The sequence below is a fragment of the Colius striatus genome, chromosome 7 (genome assembly GCF_028858725.1).
Source record: "Colius striatus isolate bColStr4 chromosome 7, bColStr4.1.hap1, whole genome shotgun sequence".
NCBI classification, from domain to species: Eukaryota; Metazoa; Chordata; class Aves; order Coliiformes; family Coliidae; genus Colius; species Colius striatus.
Genome location: NC_084765.1, coordinates 33,619,810 through 33,647,533, shown reverse-complemented (window position 1 = coordinate 33,647,533; position 27,724 = coordinate 33,619,810). Strand labels below are relative to the sequence as shown.

Below are 27,724 nucleotides of genomic sequence, written 5' to 3'. Positions count from 1 at the left end.
GCCCCTGGAACGTCACTCTTCTCACAGGCATAATTTGGGTTCAAAGTAAAATACTGCTCTTGAAATAGTTTCCACAGATACTTCATATGGAACGTGCAGAATAGGAAATGTGTTGGACCTCTGGTACTAAACAATAGCACCTGGGACATTAGTCTGCTTCTGAATTAGCAAGGAAACATTAGGTGCAATTTCCTGTCACCTTTCTCCTATCACAAAAGGAGCCCTTGCTGTCAGCATGCATTGCATGCTAAATTATTACATTCAGTCTACCTGTGTTCTCCTTAGATTTTCAGCTGAGTCCAATTTCTCTTTTTCATTTAAAATACTCCAGCCCTCACTGGTTCAGCTGCCAGCGTCTAACACTGAAGAGTGGCTCTGTTTTGGTGCTGGATGAAATAATTCCTCTATTTAGTCTGCACAGAACTGTTAGCAAGGTTTATTGGGTGCTTTTTGTATCCTTTGGGATAAGAGGCACGCTATAAACAGGAGACAATGTTAATGTATATTAATAAACGAAGGTGTTAACGTGTGCAGAGTTTGTCCGGGCAGAGTTAAATTGTTTATGCCAGGTTGTTAGAGAGTGTTTCTGCATTAGGGGATATGTTTTGAAAAAGAGATGCTGCAGAATGTTGGGAGTTTTTTTCTTCACGTATTTACCTCAAAAGAGAGGTTTTACGAAAAATGCCAGACTTAGGACCATGAGCTATGAGATTGGAGTGCATCCAATATCTTTATGATTAATGCCTCCAGGAAACAGTGTCTTTGTAACAAGAAACACTCCTTATTTTAAAGGCCATGGTGTTGGCATGAAGCAGTAAAGTGTACTGTGGCTTCATCCAAAACTTTCATTTACATTTCACTAATCTATAGGAAAAACTACACAGCCAAAATGTATCTGTAGACCAAACCAGAATAAGACCTTATTAATTGTCTCCCTGACACCAGTGGCATTTGAAGTTCTTTTTCAAATAGTAATCATAGATGCTTCTTACTGTATATTGTGATAAGGATTCTGACCTCTTTTGTGAAGGGCTTTCAAGAATTCTTCAGGGGGTAAAAAAAGAGCAATGTTACATGCAGATTTTTCATATATATTTAGATATAATTAAAGATACTTAAAATAATTTGATAAACTATGGATTGAGTAATAAAATACAACCCCGTGACTACTGGTAAGAGGCTAAGCTCAGCACCTCTGGGTAAAATTTCAACATTTGATTCCCTGGTAAAGTTAAACAAATAATTTAACCCCAGATTCACTGTGTAGCATTCTCAAGTGATATTTCTCTGAAAAATGAATTAAAAAAGAGGCAAAAAGAAAGTTTGGCAGCTGAAGATGAGGACTGTAAGTCAAAAGAACAGTCTTAAATGAAAAGTAAAGCTGTGGTGTAATCCTCTACAGGACTGGAGATTGGTATAGAGGTATAAACCTCTATCAGGAGGAGGAAGGAAAGCATAACATTAATTGTGGTTAAAAAAAGAGGTGATACAATTGTGTGAACCATGCACTCTCAACTGAGAGAGCTGTAAGCCCTATAGATCATGCAGATAACCTTATGTGTGAAAGATTATACCTGAATTTAATACATAATGTAGCAAAAGATGGCAACAAGTGGAACTATCTTATTCAGAGATGGATTACTATGTTGAAAATTTAACTCAGGAGATCACTTGCATCACCTAAATTACAAATAGTCTGAGAGTTTTGCTCTTTGCGTTCTGCTCAGGTAACTTTTGAGCAAAAAGTGGATTGCCTCTAGTTTTATACTGTACCCATCACAATAGTATCCTCCCACTTTCCTGTGAAATAATTATCTGTAAAAAGAGAGAAAGGAGAACAGCAAGAAATTATGTTTCAGGAGGATGGGAGAAGATGTTTGGAAATCATTAGACTTGTTTTAATAGTGTAGAACTGTTTGTATGGAAACTGCAGAATTGATACAGTAAATTGCACGTCTAATTGTTTTACCAAGCTGCATTCTTTGCAGTCTGATCAGTTATGTTGTTTAACCTGAATGAAACAGATTGTCTTTATTTTTTCCTAAACCTTTTGCCATTTGCAAGTGCAAATGTGGATTTTCTTTTTAGTTCCTCAAAAGAAAATAGAGGCATACCATCACCTTGAGTGAACACAGATGTTTTAAGGAAGTTATTTTGCACGGAAATCAGACATGATTTGAGGAAGAAATGCTTATACTCCACCTCCTGCTGTTTTCCCTCCACATGTGCATCCCTCTCTCCCCCACACCCTTATACTTGATCTTTTCTTTGACCTTTGGCTAATCAAATTCTTTTAATAAGAGAAACAATTCCAATTTGTCAAAACAAGCTAGAATTATATTTACCTTTACCTTTGAGATATGAGAGATTTCTGAGGTTATCTGTTGGTGGGAGATGTACCATTGTCTGCACAAGTTGTCTTTTCTCTCCTAGCTCAAGTTTTTAATACAAAAAAGCAAATGCATCTTTTCCCAGTTGTGGACTGTGTTGAGTGGGTGGTGTATGAAATGCTGATATGGGAGATGTGGCCTCTATTGCCAGCTGAACCACAGACCAGCTGGATGACCCTGAGTTTTTCCCCTCTATTTCTGCTAGTTTCCTCATCTGTAAAAAAATAAAAGCCAAGATAATGATACATTCCCCCTTTTCCAGTGATATCTAAAGTATCCATAAAACTGCTGCAGTCTGAGAAGCAACCTTGTTAATGCAGCCAAGGTGATATTGACCTCCACTGTGGAAGTGATAAGGTCTTTTTTTTTTTTCTCATATGCCTTTTCTGTGTTGTTTTATTTTCCTTTCTCTTGTAACTTCTCCTGTCATATCTTTCTGAAGAGTATAGGCATAGCAATGAGCTTTAAATGCAGCTTCTCACCCTTGGAAATTGTGTTAAGAGGCACCCTACGCATCAAACACTGTTGGTACTCTTCCTGGTTTATATATATGTTTTTCTCTTTCAAAACACTTAAAAGCAGTTAATAACAGTAAACTTACAACCTGTTGCACGTTCATTGTGATGAATAGCAAAGAGCACACTTAAGGCTAAGCCCTCCCCATTGATTCTGGTCAGAAGGAGCTTACATGGGAGAGCTGTGTTTTAATATGCTGAGCTACTGAATGGCTTAAAAACTCATCAGAGCAATGACTTTTACTTCATAACAGAGCTTCTTGGGTTTTCAGGCTGAAATGTTTTGGGATTTTTGGGTTTTTTCACCCCCTTTAGCATTCACAGAAAACAGGCTGTTAAGAAGCGGAAAGCGTGCAATTTATAGCAGATGGGTATAAACCGCTTCAGCTCTACTACTGGAATGGGATCAATCAGGAACACTACATGCACCATTTACCCAGAAGAAACCCACCTGAGGGAACCCTGTGGAATTTTAGCCTATTAAGACAACACCTTAACAAGTTTAGTTTAAATAAAAACTTGTCGGCAGGCATTAAGCGGAGCGAAAGCTCTTGCTCTCCATCATCCGCTCACTATCCCTTTGAGAAATGTGACTCCCCTTTGCACTGGGGCAGCAAAGCTTCTCCTTCCTTATGTTTAGGGATTTTTTTTACCTTTTTCATCTCTAACTGTTGTTCAGCCTGTTCTTAAAAGCCAAGCCCCATGGAGGTTCAAAAAAGTTCCACTCCATTTACTGGACTTCTAAATAGAAGGCATTTAGCCGAGCCAAGCGATTAGGCTTTCTATTGCATTTAACCACTCCCTTCATGTGTAACTGTCTGTCTAGTGATCTCTCTCTGTTTTATCTTTTATTATTGTCTCATTATGAGTGCTTCTCTTTGCTTCTTCTATTTATTTTTGTTTGGAATCTTGTATCAGGTTAATGATACAGATTATGTGCAAAAGTTGGGGGCGGGGTGTGTGCTAAAGACAATCCTTCCCTTTGGGAAATATAACAGTACTCTGAAAATGTAGCTCTAGTAAGGCTTGTAAAAGAGATTGGGGCATACAGTATAATGTAGCATAAAATGGAGTATGTGACTTTAAAGAAACTAATCTATTTTAGGCTAATGTTTTAAATTTTGCGTTTGCCCCTTTGCTTTTCCCACAGGTGAAATAAAATTGTGTTTCAAATCCATCCCAAAGCACTAGGGGATCTTAGAGGGGAAGTGAGGCAGGCCAGAGTTAAGTTTTCCTACTGTATACGCAGCCCAAACCTCTTACTTCTGCTTACCAGCAGGTGAACCAGAAAGCCAAACTTGGCAGTAAGTACAACAGAAACTTGCTAATTGTTTTCCCGTGTTTAATTTCGAGATGCATTTTTTTGACGTTAAGTTGTGGTGTCTGTACTGAAATCGGTATAAATGATTGCTGTGATGTTCCTCCCCCTTCCGCCCCAGCTCTTTTTCCTTATTAACCCTTAGCAATGTCGTTCTAGGTGCCAAGTTGACGTTACTGCCCTGCCAATGAAGCAGACCAATTGCTTAGAGCTACCTCTGGAAAAACATCCGGGGTCCCTGCTAATGTTGATAGCTGTTGCCCCATGTACAGGAGTGTCTGTCTCCGATCTGTGTGTCTGTCCTTTGGGAGACCCCAGTGAACGGCAACAGATTTCCCAGCGCTATGTGAGTTTGCATTTCTTTTTCTTCCTTTTTTTTTGCATCTCCTTTAGTTTTGAAAATAGTCAAAATTGCAGGAAAGAAAATAAATTCTTCAGTCATAAATAACATGTCTCCTACAAGAGAAAACTGTTACAGGGAATAGTTATGTTTAGAATGACAAGGAGATTGGCAGGGCAGATAGACCCAAGCAATTTGGCTGCTTGTATTTGTTGAGTTTTAAACTAATACTTTTCTTTGCAAACTTGAATTGTGTTAAGAGATTATCATGGGGAATGACACACTGAATATCACAGAGGGCTCATAGTATACTTAGCATTCGTTCCCCCTTTGGCAAGGATATGTTCTGGACTTTCAGTTGTTGGATGTAAAGAGGTATGATGGCTTCCATAACTCAGTCCTCAAAAGCTGGGCAAGAAGGAATGAGCGTCACTCTGAAATGAGGCACAAGACTGAGACATGAGGAATTTGAACCACATAAGTCAAAGTCTTTGAGGACAGATTCCTCACTCCTGATTGAGCCTGCTGCCTTCTTGACCCATGCTGCTTTTCCAACTATGTCCCATTTTCTGTTTTAATTAGCAGATGATGCTTTCAGTAATACTCAGGGCTTCTTCCAATCACTACTAAAACTTTAACTTGTAGCTTATGTGAATGGATCATTTCCTTAGGAACAGGTAGCATGTGTTGTCATGAGTCTCAGGGTGATGATACAGTGAGACTGGAATGGTGGACGTGTATTTATGGGTATATCAGCTGCTGAACTGAAACACTGCAGAAATAGCAATGGATATGGAAATGTAAATCATTTAGTAGTTCAATAATTTCTGTTTCTTGCTGAACTATAAAAAAAATATTTCTTTATGCTTTCTTCCATGCAGTCTATAAAGAATTCCTTTCGGGACATAAAGGACATTGGCTTCTTACAAGTCAAAGTTTTAAAGGCGATGGACCTGCTGGCAGCAGATTTTGCAGGTATTTTATATCTGTTCTGCAGCATATAATGCTATAATATATTGTGAGTGCTACTTAAACTTTGTGCAGTACTGTCAGTTAACAAGGAAAAGTAATCTCCCCATCATGTCTCCGGTGGTGAAATCTGCCTCAGGGAACTGAGATACTGAGTAGTTTTGAGTCCCAAAAGTACGTGGGACAGTCTAGTGGATGGAGATCTGATTTCCCCCTTTAGGTCTGAGCAGAGTGACCAATAACACTTAGCACAATGTCCTGTTGTGTTTTGCAGCAGAAATATGTAAAATAAGAGTATATAGAAAGTGTTAGTGCCTGTAAAACATCCCCTCCATCCTGTCTTGGGTGCCTTGTGGGTTTGCGAGCAAGAATGAAAGATTTTGGGAGTGTCTGATACTGTGCTGTGTGAGTGGATTTGGATGGTGCTGAAGACTGTCACCCAAAAAAGAACGCTTGTCAGTGATGGGGATGAGTACGATGATTTCTCTCTCAGCTTGTTTGGGGCTTCATTTGGGATGGTCTTTTTGGTGCTCTTGCTCTAAGAATGGATTTTCCACTGAGCTGTACCTCAAATTATGCTTGGTCTCCACAGCAATGGACACTAAAACCTTTTTAAAATACAATTTTGTATTGTATTGGGAAAGTCTAGGGAATTGATACTTCTCTTTAGGAACTGCCTGGATATTGTTATTTTTATTATCATCTTCTCCAGGATTCTGGAGACCTTTTAATTCCCCTGTTGCAGCAGCTTGTAATTCACAGATGCAGTATTTTGTGTTCTGTATTTGCTTACATAGTCATTGTCATGGGTTAATCCCAGCTGGCAATGAAGAGCCTCTCAGCCACTTGCTCAGTCTCCCCTGATGGGATGGAGGACAGAATTGGAAGAGTAAAAGTGAGAAGACAGTTTAATAGGTAAAGCACAAACTGCACACACAAGCAAAGCAAAACAAGGGATTAATTCACCACCTCCCATGGGCGGGCAGGTGCTCAGCCATCTCCAGGAAAGCAGGACTCCATCATGCATAATGGTTACCTGGGAAGACAAAACGCCATCACTCCAAAAGTTCTCCCCTTCTTCCCCCAGCTTTATGTGCTGAGTATGACATTCTAAGGTATGGAATATCCCTTGGGTCACTTGGACTCAACTGTCCCAGCTGTGCCTCCTCCTATCTTCTTGTGCATCCCCAGCCTACGCACTGGTGAGGTGGGGTGAGAGGCAGAAAGGACCTTGACTCTGTGTAAGCACCGCTTGTCAAACATTTAAACATCTTGATATTATCAACACCGTTTCCAGCACAAATCCAAAACATAACTCCATACTAGCTACTGTGAAGAAAATGAATTCCAGCCAAAACCAGCACAGTCATTTTTTAAGATAACTTGTTCATAAAGGCAGGAAAGATGCTAGAGAGGAAACCCATTTACCTCATTGTATTCATAAAGACATTGTAATGTAAGAGAATGTTGCTGCTAAAATAAAGACTGAAGGAGAAAGTCTAAGATTTATCACAATACTATTTCAATTTCAACTGTTTAACCCTGCAATGGGAAGAAAAGGTTATTGCAGAGAGCAGTACTTTAAGAACTGAAGGTCTTAATTTAAAAATAAACAAAAAACTTGTCAATAGTTTAAGGTAGCTAGTATAGAAATGCAATTCCAAATTGACATTAATGTGTATGTTTATATGGAATTAAGAGTGTAAAGTGTTCCACAGCAGAACCTTTGGCAGGCGGCGAGGCCATGGCTATGTAGGAATACCTGAGGTTTTAATATAGACAATGTCCAAGGAAAGAGCTGAGCCAGGAAGGTTATCTACCCTTTTGGAAAACTTTGCTAATGCAGTTGCATCAGTGATGGAATTGGCTCTCTTTCCCTCAATACTTAAACAGGAGCATGTGGGTGGATAATGAACACCGGAAGACACACGCAGGTTCTTGATTCTGCAATTCAAAGACTTTTCATACAGAGTATGTGACACACATTCCTTGTGCATAGCACAGAATGAAATTCTGCTTAAGTAAAAGGTTACTCAGTCTGTCATTATATTCAAAATAACCCAGGCTTCGAGCCTGATTCATGAAGCAAATGACAAATTGTTTTTCAATGGCAGTGCTGAAAATATCCTAGTATTATGCTGTAATAGACCCACCAAATTGCAAAAGGATGCAGCCATTTTAGGTAAAAATAGCATAATTTCTGATCATGAAATGAGAGACATAAAGATTAATTATCTGTTCTGAGCCATTCATAAATGATTAGTGCAGCAATTATGGGCTTCCATAATAGAGCCCTCCTAGAGCAGTGCCATATTTCCTGCATTGCCAGGGAGACTGCTTAGATTTATTGTTATTGATAAAAGTAAATTCAAAGTCCAGCTTAAAAGCTGATAAAGGGAAAATCGCAGAGACAATAAGAGATATAAAGATTTCCAAAGGTTAATAGAGGAGCAGTATGAGCAGGTAGCATTCCCTGTCCTATCCCATAGCAGTCATGATGGGTGAACTTCTGCAGCCTCATCATCTGATGACAAGTGTAATGCCACCCTATACCTTATGCCATAGTAAAGATTGGGATGCTTGTTGTCAGTTGATTATATGTTGACATTATAGATTTTAATTGCAAGTTTTTAGCCTGCTATAGTAACAACTATCAGAAAACAACATAGCAGTGTCTTTGGTTTTGAGCAGTGTTTTGAAAAATCTGTATTTTGCCATTTGACATAAATATGAGACTAGTTTCCACACAGAGATATCATATACACAGGGAGCTCTTCAGCCCCAGCTAGTCCAGTTTGAGCCTTCCATACTTTTATATTCCTAGATAATAGTTCTGTTGATGTGAAAATGACTTTTTCTGCTTTGTTGGATGTTTTCTGTGTACGCATGAGAGTTCTTCTCAAACACTGCATTTGCTCACTGACCAAAAAATAGCATTCAGAATACCAAATTATACAGTGGGATTGTTTTTGGCATATACCAGTTTGCATTTCAAGCAGTTTCTCTGAAAGGCTACATGCATTTTCCACACTTACCAGGGAATGGGCATGTAAGCTGAAAAGGAGAAGACAAATAGATTCCAGTAATACACATGGTCTTTAAACTTTACCAATATTGACTAGTTAATACCTACTGTTTACCTACTGGAAAAAAATCCTTCTTAGTTTATAAACTTCTCAGAGTAAGAGCCTTAGAGCTCTGTATTAATAATGCCAAAAATAAGGATTAAGAAAAAGACAGCTTTTACTTGAATATTGTATTTGTCTGCTATCTAAATCCCTGCATTACTGACATATTTAGTTGTCTATATAAAAGTTAGGCTGGAGCGGTTGTGGCTGAGTTCTGCATGAACACTGAAGATGAGATTAAATCTGATATTGAGCCAGACATGCTGATAAAGGGTACTCTCTTCACGGTGGAAACTGCTGAGCTGCAGGAAGTTGTGAAAGCTACAAATTCATGTAATGCGAGTAATCAAAAAAATGCATTAGCAAACAGAAGACATTTTGCCATAATAAATGCTATGTTAATATTCTTCTTTTCAGAGAAGGTTGGGAGGTGTTTTTTGGGAGGGTGTTTTATTTGTTGCTTCAAGTACAATACCTCATTCATGCATGGATTCTCTGGTTGATGCTGGGTTTTGTTTAAACTGGGGCACTGTGTAGAGTCTTCATAGCTTCAAGGATTTGCTCACATAGAACTGAAGAAGTGCTGCTGATAGAGATGTGCTGTCCTCTTCTCATGGTGCTGGCACTTAGTCCTGGAATCAATGAAAGAAGACCACATACTTCAGGCAGAGGATAAAACAACAAGCAGTAACCGCAGCACTGATGCTTACCTGGGGTCAAAAAGATGGTACTGTTTTCGTGAACTGTTTATTTAGCAAGTCCTTCCAACAGAATGAGGCAATTTGCAGTTGTCTTAATTAATCTAATTTGAATTTGACTAATCACTTGCTTAGCCAGCCTGCAAAAGAAGAGTGTGAATGCTAAATAAAATAACCGGTCCACGTAATTTTCTCTTTTTTTAATTCTAATTCCCCAGGTAAAAGTGATCCTTTCTGTGTATTAGAGCTGGGAAATGACAGTCTTCAAACACACACCATTTACAAGAACCTCAATCCAGAGTGGAACAAAGTTTTCACATTGTAAGTGGATTGCTTTTGAAAACGTGCTGCAACACCAAACAGTTAGCAGCTTAACTATGGAAGCTATCGACTTTGGGAGAATACAAAGGTCAGGTTTAAGATCTGTCATTTTTTCATAGCCAGAGAGGATGTTGGGGAAATATCAAATATAACTCAATTAAAGCCTTTTGCCTTTTACTAGTTCTTGTGTGGGGTTTATTAATAGAAGTCATTAAAAGAAAAATTACTGTGATATTTATAGGAAGAATCATGACTAGACATAATGGAGTCATAGCTGGATCCAAGAGATAATATAACAGAAAGTAGAGACCAGATACTCACGCCTACATTTTCTGTAATTTAAAATAAAATCTGATTCATTAAACCATGGTAGAATTCTTGTTTAATTTATAAGAAAGCTGAAAATTAGAGCTCATGTTGTTCTTGGTATATCTTCTGAATTTCAACTAGTCAAACACAGCTCACCCCACAAATCAGAAGCTTAAATTTCTATGGAAATCAAAGTATCCTCTTTTTTTGGTGACTTGATTAATACTAAAAGTGATCATTTAGATATTACTTTTAGGCAGCACAATGGTTCGATCTCTATGCTGGTAAAGATTTTTATGAATAACTGAGATTAGCGTCTCAAAGATTGTGTTAGTTTGTGGCAAGGAAAGCAACTGTGAGGGCTGGCAATGGAGCATTTATGATATTTGCACCTCTCCACTGGAAGGAAGATTTAAGAACGATGGACTTCTTGCAAAAGCAACATTCATAAATACTGGGCTGGATACAAACACAATAATAAGTATCTGACCTCTGTGACAGAAGTACCTTGCTGGTTTTATGATTAATTCATGGATTCCTGGAGTCCTTGCCTCTTATGTTGTTCTCAAGAAGCTTCCACTCATCAGTATTTATTCTGAGGTTGTGCCAACACACGAGTCTTGTTGGATGTTCAGCCAACAAAATAAATCTAACAGGATTCCCAAATTATTTTATTTAAAAAGAAAGTTTGTGTCTATGCTTCCTATGGGTCTCAGAAATGTCTACTACAGATTCTCTTTAACTTTCTTATTGCTGTTGTATGGCTAGTCCAAGCAGCAAATCTCTGGAGCCACTCGGCCTCTCACATCTCTCCTTAGATTTTTGTCTTAGCAAAAGTTCAATTTAATACCTTAAAAGCTATTGATGATTTTAGATTTATTTGGAGCAGTGTAGATTGTACTCTGTGAATCCATTTCAGGTGGAGCATTTAATACCACCAGAGTGCCCTTCCCATCATATTCAGATTTTCTGCAACACTTGTCTGTGTGTGTCACTGGGAGGTTTTAATATTTGATACCATTGTTAGCTATATCATATGGAAAATGATAATGACTCAGACAGAAATATGGAAGTATGGTTGCAGAAGTGCAAGGTTCCAATGTCTTTTAAAGCCATAATGTTTTGAAAGCAGTGCATTTCATGGTGGTTTGGCTGCCACCGGATAACATCACAGAACATGCTACGGCTGCTAGCTGGAGAGACTGCCAGGTGGCTTTCAGGTTCAGTCTCTTCTCCATGTGGAGCAACTCCACAGTGTTGCATACAGAGGTTCTGGGAGCAGGAACACCCTCAAACAGCTGCCTTCTGGGCAGAACAGCTGCACTTTGTTAAACAACAAACACACACTGCACCACCTACCTCTTTCTTTAACTCTAGCCTGTGGAAAAAGGAAAAGAGGAGATAATGAATGCAACTCATAAGTCATCTCCGCTTACTTATGCTTTTGCAGGCACATAGTTACAATGTTTTTTCAAACGAGACCTTGATTTATTAATGATCTGATATATACACAGGATTTATTGCCACATCAGTAGAGCATTTGCACTGAATGGAACAAAAATATTGTAAATTTGGCCTTTAATTAGAGTTGATAGGGTCTTTTTTTTTTTAAGTAATTGGTTTTGTTAGTACCTTAAAAGGGAGATAATTGTCTGAGTAAAATGAAGTTATACAAGTTTTGTTTCCTGGTTTGTTTTTTTAATGTCCTGAAGCCTGATTTTTAATTCAGCCCTTGACCTCTCCCAGTAACCAGCTTTGTCTGTTAGAGGTTTTATACAGTTCTCAACAATATACAAAAAATTGGCACTGTTTGGTAGTTATTTTCCTCACCTATTTATAGGACTGAGACATTAGGGGAAAGCTTGGGGAATATCCATCATTTGATTCATTTTGGGGGGAATTTAATTAAATACTAGTTTTATACTCCAGGGTAATAGAAACTTAATTAGTCAAACAGTATTCTCAGATCTTTGTGGAGGAGATTCTTTGTGTGGGGGTGTGTGTATCAAATATTATTTCTTTTTAATGTGTCCCCATTTTTATTCCAGCCCTATCAAAGACATTCATGATGTTCTGGAAGTGACAGTGTTTGATGAAGATGGAGACAAACCGCCTGATTTTCTTGGAAAAGTTGCTATCCCTTTGCTGTCTGTAAGTTACCTTAGCCTCATGTATCATTCAAACATTGATGCTTTTGATGGGAATGAGTTGCATTTCTTTTCCTCATAGCACAAAGCAACACAGATTTGGAGATAAACAGGTTTTGTGATCTATATATGCTTTAGTTGGCACTGTTTATAGCTCTCTTTAGCATAACAAGTATTGCCAGCCCATTTTAGTACAAATTTGGTTGATTGGAATGAAAATTATACAAGTGTCTGTACTTCATCAGTACTATATGCCATGTAGGTCTGAAAACATAATTGAGTTGTTCTGTGTGTTTCATCATGTTCTGAAGGTAACATTTTAAGCATGTCTTTGTTCTGTCTTGCTTCTTTTTTACTCCAAGAAAGTAATTGCACATCACAGTAGGATTGACTAGAGATAGCTGTTGTTATTGGCACAGCTGAATAAAATTACCTAAAAGGGGTGTTTTCTACTCCATAGTGCTTTTAAAGACTGGTGGCTTTTGTTCTGTAAACAAATATGTGAAGAGTGAGTGCTACCATGGGAGTATAAAATCAAAACTGGAAACAAAGAGAGCTCAGGGGAAAGTGGTTGCTCTAGAGATGGAGTTGAAGCTTTTTCAGAAATGGCCAAAAAAGGCCAAGCTAAAGAGAGGGGAACATAAAAGGGCCATTAAAAGACGTTAATAAATAAGTGGGGGAGAAACTGCTTTGTGTTTGGTAAGACTTATTTAATTTTGGAACAAGGCTGGTAATAATAGAGTGGAGTAAACCAGATCAAGAGGATGTAAACAGCTCCATGTGTATGTGCAGTATCACAGAGGGGAAGTCCTGCAGTAATGACTGGGAAGAACTTTCTAGGCTGTGTCTTTTATTACATGAATTACAAGATGAGGCTTGAAACATCGTGGGCCTCTTGTGCTTATATCAGTCATGTAATATAAACATGTTTAACTGGAAGCATGGGGGTTTCCTTGAGTTTTGAGGCACTGGTTTTTGGCAATAGGTTCCCTGTGCAGAGGAGAGTGTGTGACGGGTATTTCTGTAGTGAGTACTATGTGGAGCCCTGTACAAATATTCATGCTTGCCATATATAATGGCATCCAGGTGATCCATGCAGTAGTGAGATGCTTTTGGTAATGCACAGTGATGCTGTGGGTAATAGCACTCTGGAACAGGCAAACAGTGAATTCTGATTGAAGTGGCCGACTACAAAATTGCAGTATTGTTTTGAAACATCCCCATGAAAGCGTATTCACCTCTACAGAAAGGATGGCACACTTCTTTCCTGGTTAAGGCAAGAGCTTGTCTTTGAGTTTTAGAGGTGGGCTGCTGAAGGAAAGGCAGAAGTACAATAATGGGTTAGGGAGGTTCTGTCCTTGCAGAGTCTGGAGAAATGGGAGATTTCTAGAGGGAAAGCAAAGGTCTCTTCTGATCAAAGCAGGCCATATAATCCCCCACAGAGTCAGCATAGTTTAGGTAAGGAACCAATCAAGATCAGAGATGGGAACTACAAATATTTGACATTTCCAAATAAATAATGAACTGCCCAGAAACCCCTCGAACTGGCTTAGAGGATATGATCCCAACCTAAGGAATGCTTTATAGTGGTAAAGAAATAGGCTAATATGCTCCAGTTTTGTTATTATTTTGACTAAATAAGTGTATTTCTTGTGTATGTGAATTAAAAGCAATGTGACTTCTGAATCTCATTACGAAAATGTTTGTTTTCATCCACCATGTGCTCTTTCCAAGTTGTACTGAAGTCCAGAACAGGGGACCCCCTGCAATTTGGGGATATAAGAACTCTAAGCTATAGAAGCCGAGGAGTAAATACAGAGGTCTTGGTACCTCACACACTGTCATGTACCTTGAAGTCCTCTTCCCTCTGTGGCTCAAACTGCAAGTTCTTTTTGAGGCTGGGGATATTTTAGATGGTTTGTCTGCTTTGAGTGGTCAATATCTTCGGTTTTAGAATAATGTTAGAGTCAGCTGGGCATGGAGGATGATTTGGTGTTTACAGGGAGGAAAAAACCTCTTAACATCTTTTATTCCGTTTTTGATCACTTGGTTAATTTTTCCCCAAGTCCTCGTATCTCTGATGTTACTGGAAGAGAGTGGCTGGAGCAGCTGCTCTCCTGCAGATCCAGTGCTTGCCAAATGGTCTGCATGATCGGCAGCAGGCTGTGTGGGCTCACAGTGAGAAGATGTTAGATTTGGATTTTCTGTTGATTTTATAGGCATTTGTCAAGTGTCCCTTAGGAAACATGTAACAAGGCAGAGAAGGAGAGTGCATGTGTGTGGTAATGTCCAAACTATTCAGTGTAGGGGTTTTTTTGTCCAAGGTTCGAGACAAAAAAATAAAATCAAAATTGTTTGTGCTTTCCCTTGCCAACTGATCTTCTTCCTTCCTGTCCAAACTTCTCTGCCTCCTATTTCAGTCAAATCTAATGTAAATATATTCGTCTCTGCTTCTGATTAAAAAACATTTTGCACCTATTAACTTAGTCTGCTCAGAGAACTGTAACTTTCAAAGCTCTTTTTCTTGAAACGGGAACTTCGATGCATGTTGTCATTTTCACTATAAATTTGAATGTATCCTTTGAACCATTTAGATAAATATGCTGAAAGAGAACAATAGTTAAAGACCCTAGGAAGCATCACAAATCGTATAAGTTTAATTTCTCCTAGGTAATCAGACCTAATGTTTGCCTTGCATAAAATTCTCTTTTGAAAATAGAAGCCTTTTTTTTGTCTTTTTCTTTTAAAAATGCACAAGTTTGACTTGTGAGCTGTCAGCACATGAAGTAAGTTTACTTCAGGAATTGTTCATGGATGACTAGACTCTTTTCTTAATGAAAAATCGCCTTGAATAAAGTATATGTTGGAAGGAAGTGAAATGTTTAATTAATTTGACAAGGAATTTTGGTTTAAATGTGTTCAGGAGTCTTACACTGGCGTTTTGCAAACATGTGTACACCTTCATTATCACATTAACATTAGCACACAAATAACCTTATTGCACAAAAAATCCCTCAGCAATGGTGAAATTCCTTAGGCTTTACGTTCATCCTTGACTGTGATCTAGACTTACTGCAGGCACCAAATAAGAAACACAAAGAATTGGGCAACATGAGAAGACTTTTAAGGTGTCAGATAATGGATGAAGCTGAAAGCTTCACATTCGTTTGAAATGCACAGTAGAGCAATATTGGATGAATACACAGTTTGCTTTGTCTCTCATACAACTCTATTAATAATGCACTGGAAAGACATTGATTTTGATAGTATTACACTGAGTTTAGAATTCTCTCTCTTTGTTAGGTAGGTGGGGGACAGAGGGAGAGCAGTGGTTATTTGCTTGCATTTTATCTTGACCTTTTCTGTGTTAATATCATCCTATTGTATTTTTTTTCCCCCCCTGTGCTCCTTTACATCAAAGTACTGTCCTCCTCTAAAACATGTCAAATGAAATCATCTGAAACACAGCTCTGGTCAGACACGTTCACAGAAGCACAATTTAAACTGGGGAAGATACAGATTAGTGCTACCAGGATATTCAGCAAAAGGGATCACCCTCTTGCCAGAGTCTGGCTTGCCTAATCTTTGGGCTGAGAGGGAGATGGCATTCTCAGAGCCTGAGGAATGAAAGGGAAGACCATTTACACCACTGAAGAGAGCAGGCTTTTGTGCTCGAAACTGAAGAAGATCCAGGGGAACGGAGAAGTAGGGCAAAAACTTCATTGCTTCAAGAAAGCAGTTTGATAGGTTTAGAAGTTTTAGAAGTTTTGTAGGTTTTGGGGGACTAATTATCAAAGAAGCCCTTTCCATCTTTGTGTTCCTTTGTGCCCTAGATCTTAGTAAAAGTAACCGTGTTTCTCTTTGTGAGGGTCTGTCTTTTTTGTTTTGCTTCAAGAGACTCTGATCTCCTAGAAGGCTGCAAGTTATTAGAGACATGGGAGCATACAGTGTGCTTCAATGAATTTGAAAGCAGAGTATATCAAATAATCCTCGTGTAGAAAGAGCTTTGAGTGAAGTTGTATCGCAGAATGGAATGGTTCTTATCTGCTGAATTATCAGCTCCGAGTAGACTTGAGCTGCACCCTTTTTTTTTTTCAGCAAACAGGAAGAGGTCTATGAAATATTTTCAAGTGCCAAGCAAGGTTAGTATCCAGTGATACACAGAAAACAAGTGTCATGCTTTTCACAAGCTTAATTATCTAAAACATGGTCTGGATTCAGAGAGCAGACACCTGATGATTGCAATTACTTAGCACTTGACCATAAGGGCACAGCCTTTTCCGGGAGAAAGCTGCAGACTTTGAAACAAGTGAAAACGCTGCATTCATGCAACAGAGGCAGCTGTGAGGGGGGGTTGTTTGTTCTGACTTCTATCATGAGCCAGAAAATTTGGAATGGGGGGGAAAAAAAACTTCTACATCTCTTCCAGAAACAAACACCATCTTGTCTCTGAAATTCAATTCTCCCCTGATCGTGGACAACTCACTGAAATGGCACCAGTAGGAACGTTTTGCTCGAGTCCTACCTAGGATTCTTGTGCTCCCAGGGTTTTCAGCTGCTCCTCGGACTGCCTGGAAGGTCTTGTGTGACTACTTGTTTGCTTTCAGAGCATGAGTTTTGTGTCTATTTGGTCTTTGATTATCAATCTGCTGCCAAGAACCCAAATTTCCATCCTACTTTATATCCAATGGAAGATTGTTAAAAGTTAAACGATTTGGGCCAAATGTTTTGGAATGAATGGGCATTTCATACAAAATCAAATCAAGGTATATTACAAGACTGAGGAGAAGCAAAAAACCTCTTTCTTCATGTCCAGGTGGATCAAATATGTGGCTTCCTTTCATCTTTTCCTGGGGAAATACGTCCTTTGATAAGGGTAGGTGTGTGTATTATAAGACAGCTTTATGTTATTCAGGGCAAATGGTATGACATTGTGCATCAGCAATGAGCTCAAGTAGGAATATCAGAGGTCCCAAATGCTTTAGATGAATTACCCTTGGAGAGTAGCCATTACCCTTTCCGCACGTCACGGGTGTTGATGTACAGAGGTTTAACCCAGCGTTCTTCTGTCAGGTCATCAATATATGACATTGAATCTGCATCAAAGCTGGATACAGAGTGAAGTTTTCTTAAAATCAATGTAAAAAAAAAGCCACTAAACCATATTTCTTTGAGACAAGAGCAATGAAAAAACACCCTTTGCTGCGTAAGGGTCCTGTCTTCTCCGTGTTTTGTGTCATATCAATCTCGGCTTTAGCTATTTCATTAAAATTCCCAAGCGGTCAGAAGGTTGTTGCTTAATAGATTTAGCATTGGCTGGCTACATCAATACTGTGTTTAGTCACATTTGTTTTACTGGGGACATCTGTGGGAAGAGTTTGGCAAATATATTCGTTCATTTGAAAGGAACTCGGTGCACTTAGGGCCTTGACTGTACGGTGGTCTCACGTACCTGAGTGCTTCCTTCAGTTAAAGCACTGCCAGAAGTTGCCTCTGTCTAAAGTGCCTCTGTAGGTTTAAATGGTTAATGTACCAAGAATTTTAGCTTTTCTTACAACTGATACTTTCCTTTGTGTGGTCCTCTATGGAGGAGGGACTGTGATACAGAATATATTAATTGTTCTGTGAAAATATTGGTACTGCTGTTTTGTCACTCTGTGTTAATTCAGAACAGAGAAATGCCCCAAATACCAGCAATTCCCATGGGATGCAAATCTTGACTGGTTTTTCAGAAGTTTCCTGATGGTGACCTTGCAAAGTGAAGCATGGCAGTGGGATAGACACAAATGTCCTCTTGTTAATCACATGGTTATGGGCAGTCTTGATTGGTGACTGAGCCCCAGTATGCTATAAGCTATTAAGGAGCTTTCAGAGGATGCAGGCATTAGTATCCTGTAAGGATATAAAACATCATCAATAAAGGAGTAATATGGATTATATCTGTTTAAGGACCTCTCCTGCAGATGTTTTCACATTTAATTTGAATATTCCTTTCCTTCCCTTTTTACATAAGTAGATGTAAGCATTCATAGGAAAGATAATCTATTTTAAACGTAACTATCAGGAATATTCATTGAGTGAAATCAAGTATATAGCAAAAGGTGTTTGACTGAGAGAAGAAACGTGATTTTTCTGATATTGAGGCTCATCCTAGGACCCCAGCCCTGGTTGCTCACCTTTTCTACTGCAGGAGAGAGCATTTGAGGAGTCTTTGTGAGCACCAGAGTCTGTGGAAAAGTACCCAGAGAGAAAGAAATAGATTCAAAATGAAATTAATATGACTGGCTGTCTCTTGAGATTGAGGGAGACATTGAACAGAATCTGAACTCTGGCCCAAGAACAGCATGCAAGGAAAATGAAGAGTATTAAAAGCTATTTTGCATGTTTTCTTCTGAGCACGGTTGAGACATGCCACCGATCGAATCTCTATGCAGTCATGGGTGTTAGAATTACCCTACACCTTTTGTTGAACTGTGCTGGTTCAGCACATTGCCAAAACTGTAAGAGATACTTCTGTTTGACATATTTTCAGATTTTTTTTCCTTTTCATACAAATGAAAATGCAATGGATACATGTCACTTCATAGCCGGTTGTTCTTCTCTCTTGTGCTTATTTTCCTCTGAAGAAGGTCAAAAGCTAAGGTGTCTGTATGACTGTTTAGTTTTTGGCCAAGTTATAACTGTGCATCTTTTACCTAACAAGTCAAACACTTGACATTAAACATGCCAAATTAAGCTGACTGTAGAACTGTGCTTTCACTGTGTTACTTTCTTCACTGTTCGTTTTCTACCCTGTTCAATTTTAGAGCAGCAGCAACCATAATGGCACCATTTTAAAAGTTTTCCATATCAACCCCTATTTCCTAACACAGAGATGGAAGTTATTTGCTGCTGATTTGAAACTCACTGTGTGAACGCACCTGCCGACACACCCAAAATGTTTGATTTGGCGCTAGCTCTTAAAAAAAAAGTCTTAAGCATTTGTTTGTGTTCAGAATACCATGGTATCAGACTTGGACCTCAGTAGTGACAGCATTTCATTTCCTTTTTCTGTACCTTCTATGCTGTTGCAGGAGAGTCCATGAATCAAAGCTCAGTCTGAACCTGCTAATAGTGGCATCTCCTTGGCCCAAGGGGATAACAATGTCAAACCTAGTCTTTCTGGCCCTATATGTCTACCATCAGTAAATCTATTTTTCAGTTAATCGGGAAAATCAACAGAATCTTTAGTTTCAAAGTAAAGTTTGGGATTATTTTATTGAATAGCTTTTAAAATTCCGATTTACCTTTGCTGGAGTGTGGGAAAACCAAACTGATGAAACAGCAGAATCCTTCATGTTGAGATGATGATACTGTGTGTGGTAGTTGGCCAGGAGACCTTCTGATGGTAGTCCATTTGGGTCCAGAAATGGGGCTAGCCACTTCAGTAGCTCTTCTGTTTTGGGGCTGCAGGTTATTGGACCCTGCAAATCTGCAAAATAGGGGATTTTTGTCTCTCCCTTTGTTGGATGCTACAGCATCCTTTGCCACCATCTCCAACCCTATGTGTACTCTCTTGCAGTGAAGCAGAGGTGCTTAATGATCAGTTTAGTGCAGTGCCTGTCATTCTTATGATATATTGTTATTGAATGAATTCTACGTATGACTACATAACTCCCAGCTTTCTGTTAAGTAAAGCTTTGGATGAGAACTTAGTTAAAAGTTGAAGTTCCTGGTTGGACACCATTCAAGATGTGAAGTCAGTCCTTGTGAGAGCTCTTGTCCCTTTCAACCATTAGCCAGAAAACCCATCTACCCTTTGATGAGCTGTTTGATATGGAAAGGGTGGAGAACATTGGGAAGGAAAGTGACCCTTCCCTTGTCTCATGAAATCACTTGGTTCCCATTATGCCTTTTTCTTTCCCCTCACTCTTACCCATTCCTACCATGGTTTATATGATTGCCTTCTTAATGCCAGAGCAGCAATAGCAGTTTTAAATATGGTTGCAATTTCATGCCCCCAAATTTCCTCCGTTATCTTTAATCTTTGATCATTGCAGTCTGTGAATGTAGCTTTTTGGTAAGCTGCAGTTTTTATGTTACTGCTGTTTAGAATTAACTGGTCTGCATCCTAAAAAGCCAAATGTTTAATCAATACATATCCTACTGTGTATAATAAATACATTTCTGCCATCACTTTTTGAAGAGAGAATGCTTTTGATTTGAGCCAAATAGTTTACAAAATGGTGAGGGAGGGCGATTTTTTTGGGTTGGTAATTTTTTTTTTATAGGCATTTAATGAGATAGGGCCAAGCAGCAGATTAGAGCCTAGAAATGGTCGTGAAATTCAGGGATGGGGTAGGGGGAGAAGTCTTTTACACGAATTAGTTAATTTTGAACATTTGTTACGTTAGCATTTGCTCCCCTTAAGCTGATTAGTTTCTTTGGATTGTGTTTGTTTCCTGGGTAATAATTTGACAACCTTGCAATAAACCGAGCATTAAGAAGTAGATTTGTGTGCTGGAGTGTGCAGTAGGCAGGTAAGTTGTTGTTTGTAGCTCTTCTTCTGAACTTTGGAAGAAAAATCCCATTTTAAACCTGTAATAACAGAGGCTGATTACTTCCCATCAACTCACTGGCTTCCAGGGCAGAATTTTCAGACTGGTTATTGCGTGCGCTGCTCTACTATAAAGTACAAGGTCTGTAAATTAAAGTTGGACCATAAGAGATTTAATCTGCAATTTTATAGGTCTCTAATCCAACGGTCATTTTTGTATTTCAGTCTCCAAGTATATTATCAGGGTTTGGGGAGGGTTTGTTGTTTTTTTTGTGCCTGAGTTTTAGTTATTTATTTGTTTGTTCGTAGTGTCTTTGAGTTATATTGTGAACTACAGATGGGAAAATATTGATGCTTTTTCTCCCTCCCGCTCCTAAACCATAGATTAGAAACGGTAAACAAAGTTGTTACACGCTGAAGAATAAAGACTTGGAACGTGCTTCAAAAGGAGTAATTTACTTGGAGCTGGATGTCCTGTTTAATCCTGTAAGCTGAAATATTTTCTCTTTGCTTATCACTAGTATGAGAAAAGTGTGAATCTGCAAGGATGGGAGTGGAAGTGGGGGTCCTTTAAAAACCAGAAGCCAAGCAAGAAAAGTCCTGAGCTGGTTATATCTGGTGATGGAGGGGTGCTTTGTGCCTTGGATGAAGAAGTACTGGGACATCAAAGCTCTGTGATTGCCCCTCAAGGTCATGGAACAATGCAGGGCCATTTTTGAACTGACAAGGGACCCACAAGCACCTTACGTAGGAGGTGCCTGTTTCTGTATGTCAAGGTTTCATTGGCAGCATCCAAAAAAAGGGCTTAATGTTTAGATTATTATACATTACTTTTAACACCTACTTCCTTCCCAAAAAGCTGACCCTTGATGTTCTTTTCCCAGGGTGTTGACAGGAAAATTAATGAGGCATGGACAAGGTACACTTACTTTCTAGGTGGCTGAGTCAGTCTCACTTGTTTATGCCCTACAGCCTTTTACCCAGTTAAGTTCTATTTATTAAGGCCATGGTGAGCTGCACCACAGCTCTGCTCATGCTGAAGTTGAGTCTAGCCTTTCCCAGTTTAACTCCTCCACATTTCTCCGAGCAAGTCCTCTAGAGACTGAAAAGAGTGAAAGACCCTGAAATTTCTAAACGCTGATAATACAAAGCTGAAATAAACTGAAACCTCAGTGTTTTATGGTTTTATTAATTGGTTTGATTTTTGGGTTTTTTTTTTTTTTAGGTAAAAGCAAGTATTAGGACATTCAAACCCCGAGAAAAGCGCTTTACTGAGGAGAACTGCAAATTTTCTAAAAAGGTGAAAATTGTATCTGGGCTAAGTTCTCGCATCTCTTTTGGAAAGATTTGAATTACTGTGGCACAGTTGCAAGAACAAAACCTATTTATGCATAAAATGCTGAACACTTGTACATTCTGCGTGTTTCTGTATATATTAAAAGGTTTGTTTGTGTTGACACGAAATTGCTTTCTGATCTCTTGTTTGCATCAGTAGTTCTGCTTCGTTGCTTTAGAGTGGGGAAAATGATAGCTGTGGATGTTACACAGTTCGCAGCACCTGAAGCTCAAGAGCTTTATTCCTTTCTTTAGGAAGAAAGAAACACAGGTCTAAATAAGTTAGTTTAAAAGTCCATAGGATTTTAGAACAATGGCCATTATCCTTTTAAAAAAAATAAGTAAAGGTACCTTATAATAAGGCTAAAAGTCCCTGTTTCTTTCTATGGACTAAACCATAGTTTTCATAGGTTTCAATGTTGTGATTACTTTCTCTGGCCCTTTTCCTGAGACATTGCTGTATTTTGAAAATTGAAGGAGAATGAAGGTAGAGGGTTTTTAGCCATTCTATTTACAAGATGTGCTTTTTTTTTTTTTCCTTCGGTTTTTCTAAGGTTTGAAGAAAATCTGAAAGATTTGGGTGTAATCAGAAAGCAGACAGGAGCTGAAGTGTGCCTCTGAAATGGAGGCTTTATTTGTAATATGTGTCCTGGCATGCATTTGTATCTTAAATTATCCCTGTTTTTGAAGCAATAGTAGGATATTAGAGTGTTTGATTAAACTCCTCTTCTCCTCCCCTCCTCCTACTCATTATTTATCAGATCTTATCAAGAAATGTTGATCGCGTGAAAAAAATCACCATGGCAATATGGAATACAATACAATTCCTTCGGAGCTGCTTTCTCTGGGAGTCCACAGTAAAGAGCGTGATAGCATTTGTGGTAAGTGGATTTCTTCTTTTTATTGCATGCAGCTAAGTGATATAAGATCTCGAGTGTTACCATGCCCTTCTCTCCACCAGTGTAAAGCCCTTTATCGTTTGCTGTTATTGGTGTTTTGTAGCTACACAGCTGCAGTGTTGTTGCGTTTCAAGGCAGCTTGGGCCACATTGGGCCTGATGGATGTGGGAATTAGACTTTTAGGAACAGCTTTTCTTTGCTTAGTGCAGAAGTGTTCACCAACCTGCACTGAGGAAGCCCACGTCAGTAGTGGGTGATGCCACACCATAAAGGCTGTGACCATGTGATGACTCTAGATTTTTTTGTTTGTTTCTTTTAAAACATGGCAACTCAGTGGTAGTAAAGAAGAGAGGTGGTGGCCAAGAAGGTGATGCAGGGGAGATGCCTTTGATTTGGCTGATGCAGTGAGCTGATGGTTCTTGACCTTTCCATCTTCTGGTGCAATGAGGAGGCACTTTGCTGCAGGTTATCAGTGCCTTCTCTTGCCTGTGTGCCTATGGCATGTAAGAAGCTCTGCTGACATTGCCTGTTGCAAATCTATTCTTTTGATGGTAATAATATGTTCCTTAAAAAAAACCAACCAACCAAACAAAACAACACAGCAGGAAAAAGAAAAGGAAAAGCCAAGTTCTCTACCTGCTTGTCCCACTTTTTAGCTCTCCTTTTTTCCTCTTGGTAGTAAACACCCCATTTGCAGTTTTCTCATAATCCACTCAAGCACAAAAAGGTTTTGCCTGCTTTTTATTCTGCAGTGTGACATTTTCTTCATGCTTGAAATGTTTGGCATGCCATTAAAGGTTGCAAAATCGTTTTGTGGTGGTCCAGCATGCAGAAGGAAAGTTTTTTGAATTGACTGTTTATTAAGCAAAATAAGGGCTACATCTCCAAGATTTCCCCCACCTTTTACTGTCTGTGAATTATAAGTCACTTAAAGGTCCTTCTGAGGAAAACACTTCAGTGTGTTTGCTACAGATGAGTAAAGTGAACTATCCCTGATAGAAAGAAGCTCCAGAGCAAAGACAACAGGAGCTGCCTTTTACCCTGCAGGTTAGAGAGATGACTTGCATGTGAGAGTAGGTAGGATGAGAGGGTCTTTTATCTGTAATTTTTTTTCCTATTCCTGTTGCTTGAAGCTTCTTTAGATTATATCTAAAGTTCATGGTTCAAGAGCTGGTGGAGAGCAGAGCAGATATAGTACCTTGCTGAAGCAAGTACGGCTGTGCAAGGGAGCTCTGTGGTTGTGCACAAATGCATCTGATGGTCATGCATGCTGGAGCTGGAAAGGGAGGGATGTATGTAAAATCCCAGTGCCAACATCCTACCATCCCTGTTCAGCACAAGTTTAGGCATGTTCTTGAGAAATTTTGTACCAAAATATTTGTCAAGTTACAGCTGTTTTCTGGACTTAGAAATAGCTTGAAGGTGCTGGAGAGGCAGGAAAATGAGAAGATGGGAAAGTGCATCTGCAGAAAAAGGAATTGTTTCCTAGTGAAAAGGAGGATTAGCACAAAGGTAGAAGGTTACAAGTTGCAGATTATTAACATCTCTACTGGATACCACAATACCCTGGTTTCCTGACAGAAAGTGGGTAGTGGAAAAGAAATGAAAACACAAGACTGCAAGAATGATTAAAACAGGTTTCTTCTGCAAAGAAAAATTGAAATCTAGATGATTTTTTTTTTCCACATACACAAAGCTTCTCACCCAGTTCTCATCTGTGTTTGTGAAACTGTGGATGGTAGCTTAACTGCCAGCCAGGCCCTCAAATCGTAAAATGCCTCCTTCATGGTGGAACCAAGGGAGGGAGGAGGAGGAAGACAAGCAGACAGTATGATCATATGAACTTTGTTTTCTTTAGCAATTGGACAAAAGCCACTGCCAGACAGAAAAAAATATTTGTAAAAGATCATCAGAGCATGGCAATAGGCGAGGACATGGTATCTTACACCTTCCTGTTTTAGTCTTTATTACAGTGCCCCTCCCTCCCCATTAGTGCTGACAGCTCAGGAGTGTGACAAGGCCATTAGCTGCTACTTCTGGATGCACAAGAGAGAGATAGATAAAGAGGAAATAAAGGGAGGATGGCACAGGCAGGACACAAGTGAATGAGAAAAATGCTATCACCAGGACACAAGTGAATGAGAAAAATGCTATCACCATGCTTTCTCATTTATAAGATACATCATCCCTAGCTGAATTTCTTTCTTAGTTCCTGATGGTGAGCAGAGACAATCCAAGAACATGTGACTATATCCACTTTTTTAAATGCAGAAAAAGATAATATTTTAATGGATTGTGCAATTTTAATCTGATGATTTTTAATCTGAATTAATTGCATTGACAGAGAGGATACTGATTGGGCCTCTCAGCCATAAGTAAATTCAGAAATTTTCCATGTTTAGAGCTTTTGGAAGGAGGACTGAAAGGGGAAAGCAAGGAGAAAAATCATATTTCACTTTTGATGCCATTGGCCATGTGCACAAAGAGTTTGGTGTAAATTGTTACACAAATGGTAGAAAAAACATCCTGGGTTGGAGAAGAGTCACACATCAGCTTGTTGCCTGCAGAGTTAACAGTGTTTATATACTGAGAGAGATCTTTAAAAGACTTTGTGTGATGTTCCCCATCAATTCAGGATTTGGAGGAATTTGTAGATTTTTTTTTTAAGACCAAAAAGCTCTTTAGGCATTCTACTACATATTTAATTTTATGTATTTGCCTCTATTCAACCTGATATGTTTGACTGAAACATGCCTCTCAAAAAGGTCTTTATTTTGAAGATACCTAGAGACATACATAATCTAGTATATCCCTGTATGGTTCTTCTGTGCCTGTGACACTGTCCATGTCCTACTCTGAGCAATTTGATCACAGTTTCCAGGGTGAAGGTTGTGTTCTTACGCTGGTCGTCATCACTCCTTCCTCTTGTCACATCTTTCTCCACTGACACATCTGGTGTCGAGTGTTACTGGTGTCCAATGTCTGCTCCCAAATCATCTTGTATATCTGTGTGATTATAAGCTGTTTTTCCCACTCATCCACATGAAAACCTGTGTTCTTACCTTTCTGATGCTCTTTTAAACTGAATTCCTGGCCCTTCCTTCCTTCCACATGCTAACACTCCCTGCCTATTCTGCTCCCCCTTCTTCCCTGATTGTGGAAGTTAAGCCCATAATAACCAAATCATTCTTACTATACAATAAGTATTTAAAAATATTTTAAAAGTTAATTTTAATCACAGAATGATTTTCATGAGGAATTATGCATCATTGCACATTGTGCTTGTGATTTTATACAACATAATTACACCTTCTATTGACAGTTTTCTCTGCATTAATGGTAATTATGTCATTTAATGAAATTACAGTAATTGCATTAAAAAATATAATCTGGTGCAAATTAAAATGATATATTGACTGGATTTTTTACTATCATGGGGTTTTTTTTCAAGTTTGCATGATACTTGCAAAAGACATTGACGGGATCAGGCAAGTGATGGGAAACCAGCCACCATAGCACCTCCGGTGTGACTGGCAGCACTCGCCACTGATTTGCTTCAGGGTCCCTGCACACTCACCCATGCCAACATACTTCATTTTTACTGGCAGCATGTCCCACTATATCAGATTTAGGCTTCTTGCTAATCAAGGCTGCTGCCAGGGTGGGTCCAGGTGGGAGCTATTTTTCAGGCTCAGCCCTAGCTGGCAGCCTGGGTCAGCCAGACAAGGAATGCAGCGTGCACAGGCAGTATTTATTTATTTTGCAGTGCCATTGCAATGTGTCTGATAATTACCTTATGATGGGCAAAAGAAAGAAAATATGATGATGCAAAGTAACATGTTGGAAGTGTGATATTTCTGGTCAAACTGGCTGCAGTTATTTATTGCTGGGCAGTTGGGAAAATGACAAGAGTGGGATCATTTTGGAGCAGTTTTGGCTTCCCAAAAAGCCAGGTAATGCCAAGAGAAGGGAAGCCCTGGGGCTTATGGATGCCCAGCAGAGCTGCTAGGGGCTTCAGATGCATCAGGAAAACCAAACTTAAGCTTTTGAACTCTTTGCTGCAGAGGTGAGATTTTGGCACCCCATTAAGATCTCCAGAGCTTTTTAAATCCAGTGAGCACAAGGATGCTGGCCTCTTGGGCTGTGTGAGGAGTCATGGGGTAAGCTGGGTGAGGCTGTACATACATGACTTTGCTGTGCCAATTTGCTTCAGTCCTAATTTGGGGTAGCAGCAGAGAGCTAGGTTAGGCTCTGCAGCCCATGAACTTCGGAGCATCCGAGTATGTCAATTAACATACTGCCACTTAAGCTTGTGATGTGGGAGCTGGATCTGAGCCTAGTTAAACTCATCTCATAGAGGAGACACCAACCATTTTATTAGACATGAACAATTCTTAATCCCTGTTGAGCTGGGCTATATTTATACTGATGACCTACAGGCAAAAGGCCATTAGCTTGTTGACAGCATCCTGTAAAATTGCTAATTGCTTATCAGTAAGAGAGAAATGTTCTTTTCCCTTGGGAAAGACGTTTGTGAACTCAAAAATCTAAGCTTTCTAGATTTTACTTGGGGTAAATCATTGTGCATGTGGACAAGTATCTCCTGCATGTTAGAGTTAGCCTTTCCCAAGCAAAACACAAACTGTTCCAGTCCTGTTTGTACTAAGCATAATTCAACCCTGGACATGACAACAATGTATGTGTAAAACATCCAATGTAACTTGCACATTGTTTTGTGACACAGTGACTTTTATTTATTTATTTACATTATTTCCTCAAGGGAACAGGAGTTATAGATCCATAATGGGAAGTTTTTGGG

At 39.1% G+C, this 27,724-nt stretch overlaps 1 protein-coding gene across 2 annotated transcripts in view; it reads left to right on the top strand.

Moving 5' to 3' along the window:
* MCTP2 (multiple C2 and transmembrane domain containing 2) overlaps positions 1-27,724 on the top strand; it is a 123,261-nt gene that overhangs the window by 54,471 nt on the left and 41,066 nt on the right. For both annotated transcript variants that reach the window (XM_061999141.1, XM_061999142.1), the window contains 7 exons: positions 4,383-4,569; positions 5,445-5,538; positions 9,577-9,679; positions 12,037-12,139; positions 21,056-21,157; positions 21,897-21,971; positions 22,768-22,887. In XM_061999141.1, coding sequence (XP_061855125.1) covers positions 4,383-4,569; positions 5,445-5,538; positions 9,577-9,679; positions 12,037-12,139; positions 21,056-21,157; positions 21,897-21,971; positions 22,768-22,887 — 784 coding nt within the window. The remainder of the gene's footprint in view (positions 1-4,382; positions 4,570-5,444; positions 5,539-9,576; positions 9,680-12,036; positions 12,140-21,055; positions 21,158-21,896; positions 21,972-22,767; positions 22,888-27,724) is intronic.